General features: G+C 45.4%; 1 protein-coding gene across 2 annotated transcripts in view; it reads right to left on the bottom strand.

Annotated features, from left to right (window-relative positions):
• Window positions 1-8,544, bottom strand: part of SMAD3 (SMAD family member 3) — a 59,253-nt gene extending 50,709 nt beyond the window's left edge. The window contains exon 1 of one of the 2 annotated variants that reach the window (XM_065734094.1): window positions 8,457-8,544. Coding sequence is in view for 1 of the 2 variants with exons in the window: in XM_065734091.1 (XP_065590163.1) it covers window positions 7,889-8,094 (206 nt within the window). In the remaining variant the exon portion in view is untranslated. Of the gene's footprint in view, window positions 1-7,888; window positions 8,265-8,456 lie in introns of those variants that run through there. The other variant, XM_065734091.1, reaches the window with a different exon arrangement.
• Window positions 8,545-13,050: the final 4,506 nt, after the last annotated feature.

Below are 13,050 nucleotides of genomic sequence, written 5' to 3'. Positions count from 1 at the left end.
CATGAGCAAGAACTCCTTCAAAAATGAAATACTCCGCAGAAAAGGTTCATTTCCACCCAACTTCCACTATGTCCACCAGCTAAATCCTTCCTGATGGACCTCCAGCCCGGGGCCAAAAGGCAGCAGCTTAAAGCAGCCATCACACAGTGCACCACACCGGGTGCCCTCAGGCCCAGGCAGGATCCCAGCCCTGCAGAGAAGAACCCATAAGAGGCTCCAGTAAGAGGAAAATCTTATAATAATCAGCTTACAAACACCTCTATCCTCCATTTTCAGTCCTCTGCTTTCTTGCGCTTGTCTGACTCTACTTTCACTTGCATGTAAATCAAGTAAATTTACTGAAATACATATAATTACACAAATGCAAATAGAGTGGGAAAACACTTAAGCTCCAGGTGCTTGTCAGCACTGCTTTTGTACATGGAGTGCTTTGTAAACACCAATACAGTTTTTCAGATACCTTTACACATGTGCTACAAATTGGCTGTGTATCTCACTCAAGGGGAGCAACAATTTGTTCAACAAATAGTAAGAAAAGGACATTCCTGTACAGTTCCGCCTGTGTAGAAACCACAGACTTTCCATCTCTATGAAAACAAACAAACGGATCTGGTCTTTCAGTGTATAACAAAATTAAGGATGCCTGTAGTTGGGTCTTTGGTCTTCCCACACAACATCCAGTTATGGAGGGAAAGGAAATTCTGGAAAAAAGCGTTCTCTAACTGCTGTGTAAAGTAATAACAGCAGTTACACTGTTAACACAGAAACAAAGATGCAACCGCATGTGCCCAATATTTTTGTGAACATGAACAGCTCTACATCTGGGAAGTTCACATTAAAGAAACTAGAACAGGAAGGACAAAGTTTTTCCTCCTTTATCGTCAGAAAATAGTATCAGTATCAACACCCATCGTTCATCTATCACTGATTGCATCCTCACCACAAAGGAGGAAATTTCGTGCCTAAAGAGATTGTGTTATGGCTAATAAACATCACCAAATCAAAGAAAATCTTCAACCTTTTCTATGACAACTGTAAGCAGAAGTTTACTGAAGTTCCCAGATTAGGTAACAACAAATTGAGTGGTGAGCTAAGGATGGCCCACATGATACCCTGAAACTGGGACTCCTTTCTGAGAATCCCAAAGCCTGGAAGAGTTGAGAGCAGCCAGACTGATTCTCCTGGCACCTTGTGCCCCTCAGCCTACTCCCCAGGATTTGCAGGCTCACCTTTTGTAAGCAGATACAATACATTCCTCTGGATACCCATAAGCAGATGCTCCTGGCCACGGGGTCAGGCACACACAGACCCAGGTCACACAACTGTGAAACATGCCACTTGGTAGCTGTCATAACCTCAGTGCTGAACAGTAAGAAGGCTGTAAAGGTACTTCTAGGGACAAGTAAGTTACCAAGATCACCTATTCACTTCTCCTAGACTCATACAAGTTGTACTAGATTTTAATAAGTATGCTTTCTCATGAGGCTCACAAATGCATTTTATTATTTCTTCCTCTCTCCTTGTAATTCAAAAATTGTGAATAACCTGAAGTCTGCCCACACTACACACAACCAAGCAGGATTCTGAAACCTACCTTGCTTCTAAACAAGCTAATCTGGATAACCCACATCAGCACAGCTACAGCAGTTCATGCTCACACTACATTTTAGTCGTCAGTGAAGATTTTGAGTCCGGAGCTCACGTAATTCATGCTTCATCCTCTTCAAAACAGGATACTGTTATTTCTTACCTGGTGCAGCTCTTCTGAAGATAGGGGCTACTTTTTTAAACCACCATTATTTCTACTGTCATATCTAAGGAGTTCATTCACGCATGCTTCTGAACAATCAGGCTTTTAATACTGGGAGATCTGTTCCTCAGCCTGCTCCTGCAGAGCCACAGCACCAGCAGCAACCCGACCTCATGCTTGCCTCAGGGCAAGTCCCACCTTCTGACAGGGCCGGCAACGAATGGGGGAGAAAACGAGTCAGGCCTGAGGGGCTTCAAAATGACTTTAAAAAAATCAGTATAAACTGAGCCTTATTGTCTCTTCCATTACACAGAAAGTCGTGCTCCCAGTGACAAGCACAGGAGCCCAGTTATTAACAACTCCCTTGTCTCCATGTTTGGACTGAAATCCCACGTAACAAAACACAATTAACAAACGTTTGTTAATTGGAGCTGGCCTATTAGAACCAGAGCGTTTGGACACGAACCTCTGCCCTGTCCTTACTCTCTTCATCCCTGCTGCCAAACTGCACAATCAGCTTTGGGTTGGAAAAAGCCTTTTGCACAGCACATCAAGGCAGGCAAGGACAAAAGTTAATTAGGACTATTCATTAGCCTTACTGGAGGAGAGTGCTGCAGCCCTTCCCTGAAAATTTAATTGCACCGCATAGAGGAAAGCTAGAAAAAAATAATAATCACAATCATAACAATAACAAAAAAATCCAGAAACGGACAATTTGAGAATAAAATCTGACTTCAATTTAATTCAAGCACCGTTTGGCCCTATTTATTTCATAAAGTACTTCATGCAGGATAATAGCATTATTGTGCATCTAACAGTGTTAGAAGCTCCTAATAAATTAACAAGTGAAAATTAATGGCTGCTCAGCCCATTAAATCTTGTTAATTTTATTTTTGTTGCAATAATAAAGTGATCACAAGTTTATATTATTAAACTAATATTTATTAGAAGAGCCCATTTTAATTGGATCCCTGATGTGATAATCCCATACACTGTGCATTTCTTGATTTCATCAATTTTTTGCATTTATTTCTCATTATATTTAAATGACCACAATGTTCAGGGTCTTTTCCTAACACTATAAAAGTTAAGCAACCATTTTAAACATCTTATTTCACAAAGATTCAACACTTACTACACAATATAATGAGAATCTTATGAGCCCTTCCAGAAGCTATTTAAAATATTTCAGTCTTTTGAGAAAGGGGAAAAGAAAAAAAGGCGGAGAGATGAGCATGCGTAAACATCTCAACAAGTGGTAAAATGGTTTTTTTTCTTCTCATTGGCCCATCTGTAGTAGCAACACTGCCCCGTGGTCTTTCAAGTCAAGAAGAGTTTCAGCACCACCCTGGACCTCTGGTGAGTGGAGGAGGAGGAGGGTACTGATGGATAAGCGTGACTGCAGATAGAAAATACACTTGGCTGAAGGCTGAGTCCATGCACGTGCTGTATTTGCACCTTTAGACCTGACCTGCACACTAACACCACAAAAGCTACCCGCAAACAATAAGTGAGACCACGTCCACACTGCAGCCACCACCACCACAACCAAATGAACTGACATGGGAGCAGCGTGGCAGTGGCAGCACAAAGGTTAGGGCAGGGCTACAACAACCTGCCTATAAAGCTAGGTCAGTACATAGGTTAGCAGAGTTATGAGGCAGTAAAATTACCTGCACTGGGAGCCAGCAAAGGTCAAGGCAGCTAGACTGCGTGCACACGAGACTGAGCTGCAACCAATGTGACACTGCAAGCCAAGTTCACCTTGAGAGCGGGCAGCCAGAAAGCAATCTCTGCAATAGTAAAGCTACATATGTACATATGTAGGTCCCATGTACAATGATAGGCTATACTGAAAATGAGACAGCTTAAATTTGCTACAGAAAATGCAAAAGTGTGCACAAACACACAAAATTGACTGGTCTTCCGCTTGGTGCTGAAACTGGACAGACACAAGTCTCAAAAGAAAAGCATAGAAGACAGACCTGAAGAGTGCCTCTGCCCCTTGCTCTACCTGCAGCTTTCCTGTCTTCCTGGTATTAAGGCGGTCCTAAGGCCACGGTCAACTCCTGTAAATACCATGCAGTCAGCTATCAACACAACCATTATGTTCACACCAAAGATCTTCCTAAAATCACTTATTCATCTTCCTGGTTTTCTCCACCAAGATGCAAATTATTTAAGGAACACTTTGTTCGGCTTGTTTTCTTTTTTTTTTGTTTTTTCTTGTTTGTTTTTAAAAAAGCAAATGTGCCACATTTCCATTTCATTTGGTACATTCTATCCTTATCAGATGAGTTCCACAAGAAATAACACCCACCTCTCTTCAAAACTGCTTTCTCAATTAGTAAAAAAGCCACCACTTAAAAGAGGGTATTTCTTACATACAAGAATCCTGGCTCCTGTAAAACCACTGGTGATATAAAAAATAATTACAGTAATAGACTTAACAGAAAAATATGTATATGAAAATATATTACAGAACATCACGAGTTTATGCCTTAATGTACAGCACCACTAATGCTCTTCAAACAAAGCATTTGCTACCTCCTGCTACATATGCACAAGTACATAACACCATACAGCTCTCAGAAATTAATAATTGCTCACCACATGTTCCTGACTTCCACAGTTCAGACCCCTATTCAGGTTGTTAAACACTCACAGTTCAGGTTAACGCACTGTTTCTATGGAAAAAACACTCACAGTTTGCCAAGTGCACAGCACAGCCTCTCTTCAGGTCAGAAATAGTACCACAAACTCACTGCTCTTCACCCAGGCATGAGGTCCACAGGGATACATTCAAGTTCTGCAGGTATGCAGTAATGCCAGCTGTCGGGTTTGCTGCCAGCAAATTCCCAGCTCACCATAACCTGGTCTCAGAAGCAGAGAGCTATCAAAACTTCAAACATCTGATAGCAGCTGGGATAGATCTAAGCTTGCTCACAGAGCAAAGCAGAGAGGCTGTAAACTCAAACACCTGGCTGTGCTGGGATACATGCTAACAGAACTCCATCCTCAGGCCTGTCCAAAAAGCAGTAAAAATGCCCATCCTGAGAGCTGGGCTTTCAAGATCAATGCAAATACTACAAAGGCTTTATTTTACTGGTCAAAAGAATGCTGTTTTTATCACCGCATACAGTATGAGGAGTTACCCTGCTGCCAAGCAGACACAGCCTGCTGCACCTCGCTAGGTCAGCTCCAGCACCAAAGCTCAGCACTCAGAGGTTTCAAGGCAGCTCCCTTGTGGAGCAGGATGGACTGCAGAGCAGCACTGCTCCAGTGCACAGCCCTCTAACAAACCGTTCTGCCGAGTACTGGCAACACGAAGCAAACCGGTGGTCCGAGGTTTTTCAGGTGCAAATTACTTCCTGCTCCAGCAGGAGAAGAAAAAAACAACACAAAAGGGAAAGAACCCTGTCAACAGCAGCGTGCGCTGCTATGATCCATGAGGCTCTCCAGCCTTTTGCTGTATGCCACGAGTCCTTACGACAGGGCAGGCTGTGCTCCTGCCAATTCATCTTCCAAACACACAGGCAAATAAACTATATAAACTATCAATAGACTGTATATAGAGAAATACGTTTCTTTCCAGTTCCAAGTTGATAAAAACGAGAGCAGGCACAAATCTGGCCTTCCATAGCCCTACAACAAAAATTAATGTATTCCTCCTTCTTGTTTCTTTCTTAAAATGTGCACACAGTCTCACCTTGTCACTACAGGAATTAGAAGCTGCCAGCTCATCTGCTGTGTAGCCCTTGGTCCCACAAGCAATGTTCCTGCAATGCTTGAGCACTTTTACATCTGAAACTTGCTCCGTCTCATGGATACAATAGCTAATTTTGGACTTACCCTAATCCTGCTGGGCCAGAGTCATCGCTGGCATGGCTCCACTGTAGTTCAGCCTACTGATGCATTACAGACAATGCACAACATGATCTAATCCTTAATGATGTTTTTTCCCCTTTCGCCTCCCTTCAACAGACTTATTTACCTAAATAGTAAAACAAGGTATGTAGCATTATTTTAGAAGACAATACTAAAACCATGCTAGAATTGTCCTGCAAATGCTAATTGGGAGTGACATGGTAACCAGAGCTGCAGATATACGAGGACAAACAGCACAATCCAGAGGAGAGGACATGGCACAAAGTCACAAGGCCTTGCTCCAGCTCTGCCACCCCTACCCAGACAGACCACTTGGTGACACTCCCCAGGCTGTGATACCTAAGTATCAACCTCTCAGACACTGCTGCGGAAGGCCCAGAACAAAGTAACATAACTACCACCACTTGCATCTCTGTAATGCCACTATTAAACAATAGCAAATGTACACAGGAAGTGTCATGCTTAAAAACTAGCACCCAGACCAAAGGAGCTCATGTCAGAAGATGCTGATACGCCCAAAGCACCAAAGTTTAAGATACTCAGGATCCAGGTTCTGCATTAAAGTGAGTATGAAATGTTTTAATTTCTGTACAGATTTCTTTTAGCCGAGCACAGTCTGTGAGAAGCAATTGCTTCTGTGCAGCAGGCTCTTCCAGGACAATCTCTGGAGGTGATAATATTTACGACTTGTGACATCTGCTTGCATTGTTACTTATTTTATAGCTTTACAATTATTTTTCTCAACTAAAGCATCCTACTCCACCCATCTCTTCGCTTCCTTTGAATCACAAAAATACCAAAATCTCCCTCCCTTATGCTACAACACCTTGTTGCTAGTCGGAGAATCATCCAGAGGCTTCACGCTCTGCTCAGCAGCAACGAGGCACAACACCAGGCTCACATCAGCAGGGCTGCTCAAGTCATTTTCTTCTTCCAAAGAGGTATTTAAGGAAAGTGGCTTAGATAGGGCATTATCTCCAAGGGACGCACACTGCTTAGCAAGAATTTTGAAATAAGTTTTTTATTACTTTATTTTTTTTTTTATCAGGGGCAGCTCGGTATGTGCACCTCTGCTTCAGCTAGGAGAGGAAGCCAGAAAAAGCTCTAAATAATAAAGGTGAGGGTCCAGTTCTATCAGTGTAAAACCTCAGCTGCAGTCATTCAGCAGCAAAATATCAGGAGACTTCGGGCTTTTTTTTTTTTTTGTTGTTGGAAAAAAAAAATGAAACCATCAAAGATCATAAAGCAAAACAGAAAAAAAACAAAACAACCCTATGGTTGCTAGAAGAAAAATTTCAGAGTTCCAAACGCCCGCATTTCTAAGCTACTTGCTTCACTTCTCATGCAACAGATGCTGCTTTGTATTAGCTACTGCATATTAAATCATTCTGACAACCAAGAAAGCATACATTTGTTTGCGCAAGAGAGGAGCATGAATACACACATACACAGCTATCTTCTCACGCAGAAGCACACAATTATGCAGCATTCAAATATTTGGAGTGAACTTTGGCCTATGTTTCAAACAACAACCAAAAAATACCCCTCAAACAAGGACCAGTAAGAGCCCCAGCAGTCATCTGGCCCCGCTCGCTGAAATCAACAAACCCTCAGCAATAAAGCACCGCCTGCGGCCAGCTATCTGAAAGTTACGTGCAGGATTTTTCTTTGATGGAATACTTACATACACATCCCTTATGATTTACAACGGCCTCACAGAGCTCGGAACGACGGCTAAAAATCACATATTAAATTTTGTGTTAACATAGGATTTACGGATATTGGTTGTATTCAGCCTTTGGCACTCCAAATAATCCCCTTCAGCCACGCCATTCGCGTTCCCAATCTAAAAAGCGACTGGAAAACGCACGCACAGCAGGGCTCTCAATCACCTCTTCGGCCGATGTCTGCGTAGCTAACATGGAAACAAGCAAGCAACCCAAACAAACCGTTCTCCCGATACATTTATCAAAAAAAAACAAATCTTCCCCTAACAACGCTGGGAACACGCTGAAACTTCAGACCACGAGTACCCGCAATACGCAGCGCTGTTACCCACAGCGCTCCCAACTTTTTATTTATTAATTTGCTTGTTTGTTTTGCAATCTCAGCTGCAGACCTATTTTCTGCCCTCGTTCCCTCGCACTTTCTCCCTCTCCCGTTATTAGACAGCGGTCCCACCCCGCCGCCACTTTCTCCTTTCTGTAACCGCACTCGCGCGGAGGGAGCCCGGCCCGGCCCCGCCGCTACCTGGGGATGGTGATGCACTTGGTGTTGATGTTCTGCGTGGTGATCGCCTTCTCCAGCTCGTCCAGCTGCCCCGTCTTCTTCAGCTTTTTCACCAAGCTCTTCACCGCTTTCTCGCACCATTTCTCCTCCTGCCCGTTCTGCTCCCCTTTCTTCCAGCCCAGGAGCCGCTTGACGATGGGAGGGGTGAAGGGCAGGATGGAGGACATGCTGGCTCTGCCGGCAGCGCCCCGCCGCCCCCTGCTCCGCTCCGCTCGGCGCCGCGCAGGCCCCGCGGGCAGCACAAAGCCCGGCCCCAGCGGCCTCGCCCGGCCCCGCACCGCTCCCCGCCGCCTCAGCGCCTCGGGCCCGCGGCACCAAACTTTGCCTGGAGTTCGCCGCCTCTCGGCGACGGCGGCAGCTCCCTCCTCCTCCTCCTCCTCCTCCTCCTCCCCCTCCTCCCGCCCCGCTCTGTGTGAGTGGAGAGGCGCCCACTCCAGCTCATTCCCAGTCTGCCTCTCATGCAAATTGCCTGCTGGCCGCCCCGGCCCGGCTTCCACCCCCTCCTTTCCTCCTAAACACGCTCACTCACGCCGCCGGGGGAGGGCGGGGAGACGGCCGGCCCGCAGGGAGCTCCGCTCCCCCTCCCCGCTCGGCGCTGGGGCCCCTCGGCTCTCCTCTCGGCAGCGCTGCGGCGCCGCGGCCTTCCCGCCTCAGGGCCCCCTCAGCGCGGGGACCTTCAGCCCTCGGAGCGCCTCTTTGCCGTGGAAAAAAAAAAAAAATAAAAAGAAAGAAAAATAACGCAGACGACTGCCACACATCTTTCCACGCAGCTGAGCGCGACTCAGTCGGGCTCGGACAATCCGCTGTTTCAATCCCTGCAATGTAATGTTTCCTCCCCCTCTGCAGACCAGGGACTCACATCATTTTTGCCCCTGTATCATCTGTATAGTTCGAGCCTGTTTACCACCAGGCCTGGCCAGAAATTCTCAGACGGAACATTTTTGTCAGAGAAATGTTGTGCGTTCAGGTCGAGGTGCTTTGGAGAGAGGCTTTGGTTTTGAGTCATGCAGGTGAATGGCCAACTCCTCCCTTTCCACGGCTGGGCATGCAGGGCTGTCACGCTGCCCAGCACCCAGCATTGCCTCCTCATGCTGAAAGGGAGCCCATCCGAATACAAACAGTAACTCCTCAGTGCTCTGATCCTGTGATAAATCACCCCAAAATGGTGCTGAGCAGCACACTGCAGCCTGGGGTCACCTGCAGAGCCACCAGGTTCTGCACTCCAGCTGCACCAACAGCCATCCAAGAACAGGAGCTGAACTGGGACCTGGCTCCCAAATTCGGAGGTTTTGAGCTGAGATCTGCTTCCTAGCTTCCTCCATCCTCCCAGACGGGATGATGGGGAGCGGAATTTGGGAAGCCTCCGGGGCTGCTCGGCAGCTCCCAGACACCTCAGCTCTTGCCAACCCACGTTCTCCAATTCCAGGTTCCAGTGCAACCCAGTGGGGAGACTCCTCGAAAGCCGGCATCCAAAACTCTCCGTGCCTGCGGATTCACAGCAGCCAGCTATACGGATTGCCTTGTGGCAAGTTGGGAACCTATGGGTTCAGACAGCGTCTGAAGCTCAAAGGCAACTGGCCTGACTTTCACAGGGGTTTAAAACAGACGGTGTGTTTTGTTCCAAACTGACAGTACCAAATTTTGAAATATCAATATTTGGTACAAATGAAATACTCCTCCATCATTCCCCCCCCCCCCCCCAGCACTCTCATATTATTCCCAACACACATTCCCCGAGTGTCTTGAATTTTGGAGGCTCACCACTAAAATTTTGGAACATTGCCTTGACCCAGTTTTTGGCTGCTTTGGTTGAGATGCCTGAAGTACAGAGATGCGGAGCCCCCATAGATGATCCCAACATCACTTGGGGAAATAGTTCCTCAATGCAACAAAATGTTGACACTAATAGCTCTAAGAGCAGGATGCCCCGTTTACTGACTATGGCTGGTTTCACTGATTTGCTGTGCTTCTGAAAGTACATAGTTCCCATAGCTGGAGATTGGTTAATAACCTGAGTTTTCATTTATAAATATATATATAATTTTTGTCACAAATTTAGAGAATAGCCTGAATGTGTGATGGAGGTATTAAAAAAAGCATTTGAAGTATAAATACTTACTGGACTTTTAGGTGTGGTGAAGTTTAAAGTCATCATTTTCTATTTTCCTACTTCTGGCTCAGCACGTTTTGCAACTGAAAGAAGCCCCAAAGACAGCTGAGCCTGAAGGAGCTGTCAATACCATGTCAGGGTAACCTCAACACACACTTTGCTGGGGACCATATCTGTTTCTTTCTAGCCGCTCCAGCCAGAAAATCATGGGGACTTTTCTGTACTTTTTTTTTTTATAGTCAGAAAGCTTGCAGCGATACTCAATTCTCATCTCCACGCTCAGAATTCTTGCTGTGACCTCAGTTCAACAGAGCTTCCAGAATTTTCTGTACATATTCATGGGCTAATCTTCATTAGAGTCATACTGCAAGTGATCAACGGGGTAAATTTGAATGAGGGGAAGGAGAGGAAGAGCCGAGTGGTTTGCTCACGCTCATGCAGTGATTTAGTGGCAAAAGAGTGAATAGAATTACCTAAATGCTAAACGAAACTGGGTCTCCTTTGTTTACAGCATTGTAAACCAGGCGTAGGCAGCTAATTAAATGGTCTAAACCACGGGCTACAGCAGCACTGGGAACACTGGTTTAAAAAAAAAAAAGAAAGAAAACAGCAAGCAGTTGGTTTCAAGATGCTGAATTATGTTTTGAGATTAGGGACGTTACATCTCACGGAACAACCTGTGTGCTCACTGGGGTTACCTGTCAGAATAAACCATTCTTTGACAGTAGTGCTTTCTGAACCCCCAGACAGTAATCCTTTATTTCAGAGCGTTTTGGACACTCTCAGTGTGGAAAAATTAACAGACAGGAAAAGACAAGACTGTCCCAATTTTACATGGTCTGGATGTGTTCTCTGGTTTACAAAATGTCTGACGACTTGGAAGCCACCTCTGGGCAGGATAAGACTCTGTTAGTCTTTTTTTTCTTTGCTTTTTTAAAATCTCTATCTTCATGTGTTTGTGGCATAGCACAGGTTTGGGGGCTTCACTTGTTGCAGTTCACTCTTACTGAAAAATAAGGATATTTACAGTGTGCAATAATGTGAGAAAGCCCAGCCCAGCTCTCTGTGGCTCATACACTGGAAGAAAGGGAACATACCCTTAACGGCTTTCTTACATTTCTTAACCCTTTACTAATACCCAATCATCTTAACTATTACTGAAAAAATAATCTCCACGTGTCATGCTTGTTAACAGGATCAGTAAGTGAACAGGAACACGATTTAAATCTTACGTTACTGAAGAGGAGAGCAGAGCTTTGAGCAGGAGCGCTGTAAAATTAGCAGGAGAAACAAGGTGTCCTTTGAAGCTCATGCATATTTACCCTTATTAGAAATACTTATTAACAGCGTCTGAGGCTGATGAGCAAAGCGCGGATGCTATTCTGCCTTCCCTTTATAATCCTCGAGCAGCAAGAAGGGGGTGGGGGATCTGGAGCAGACAAGGCTGGTCCCATCAGCACTCACCACCATCCCAGCACCCCCTGTGCAGGGATGAGCTGGGACAGGCAGGCTGGAGGAAGCACGGCCATAGCACACTGTTCTCTGGCTATGAGCCTCCAGCTCTTCAGGGAGCCCGGTGCCTGCTCAAACAGCTCCCAGGCTGCCTTAACTTGTAATTGTGGCTAGTCTGTGAATCAGGGAGTGGTTGAGAACCAGCTTCCAGTGTACACCCCCCATCTCTCTCACTCACTCAAACATTAATTTTAATTTCCTAAGTGGACACTATCACTTTGTGGAAGGGCATTTTACACTCACCAGCTGAGAGGCGGGGTGCCAAGCCATGAAGCTCACGGCAGACAGATTTCGTGGAGCAGCTACAAGGGCCATGACCTCCTCAGCTCCATTCATTCTGCAATATGTAGGTAGCAGCCGTACCAAAGTGTAGGACAGCCAGCTGAGAAAGCAAGGAGATAGACAGTTATGAGTTAGGTTATATTGATATGTTGCACGTAAGTGCTGTGACACTTAACTTTCAATCTATGTCATATATAATATGTGTAAACTAGAGAAAGTGTGCTTTGGTTAAGGTAGTACATACATATGTAGGTCAGCATTTATATGGAAACAAACCTTACAAACTAATCTTAATCACGCAGAACAAACCTACAGGAAAATAACTTTTGGGGTGAGTCACAAAAACAAGCAATGTCATTCAGAGTCAATGTCTTCAGAGTTAGCTTCAGCTCTGTGAAATACAGACCAGACAAATCTTTTCAGGGTGCAGCAATTATCCTTCTCTACCATGAGAAAACGTACACACATCCAATAAAAAGTTGATTTGTTGAACATTCAGAATACTTAATGCATTATTCATTTGAATGTTCCAGGAAGCTCAATACAAATCACACGACCACCTCTGAACAAAGGTCTAGTTGAGCCAGAATCCTATCTCTGGCTGTGGCCTCTGGCCTAAGGAAAAAAGATATGGCAACAACACATCCATGGTAATCTTTCTTATAACAAAATCTCCCAGATTTTGGCAACAGAGTGACAGATAGACCGATTCTAGTCTCCAAAACCTCTTTGCTTCTGCTGTATAGGACAACTAGCCTCTATTAGGTCCCCTCCTCATAGGGGACAGTGAGCAGAGCCACTCTGAGGATGAACTGAAGGCACCCAGTAAAAATACGCTGCCTGTAAAATATCCTTGTTATTCTCTGGAATATTTGGAAGATACCTTTGTTACCTGGGCATGGTCCTGGGCAACCTGCTCTGGGTGTCTCTGGGTGTAGGGACATGGACCCAGAGATCCCTTCCAGTCTTAGCCATTCTGTGATAGTTGGTGACTGTAACAGAGGTTACGGAGAAGAGAAAGGACAGATAAACGTTCTGCAAAACCGGGAGCCAGGACCAACATCCCTGTGCAGAAAGGGAGGACTTTGGGCAAAGCTGTGTATGTTTTATCACAGGGCCTGGTGGCTCCCCCGGGGCACGCCTCGGCCAGCACACAGCTGCACGGGAAGCTGCCGAGAGCTCTGCTCCAGTAAAGCGGGACGTCCTGGTGATCAGGGCC

This window comes from Cyrtonyx montezumae, unplaced genomic scaffold (assembly GCF_038088225.1).
Source record: "Cyrtonyx montezumae isolate F1298 unplaced genomic scaffold, pur_monq_1.0 scaffold_17, whole genome shotgun sequence".
NCBI classification, from domain to species: Eukaryota; Metazoa; Chordata; class Aves; order Galliformes; family Odontophoridae; genus Cyrtonyx; species Cyrtonyx montezumae.
Note: the sequence above shows the minus strand (reverse complement) of the source record. Positions and strands in the feature narration are given on the sequence as shown.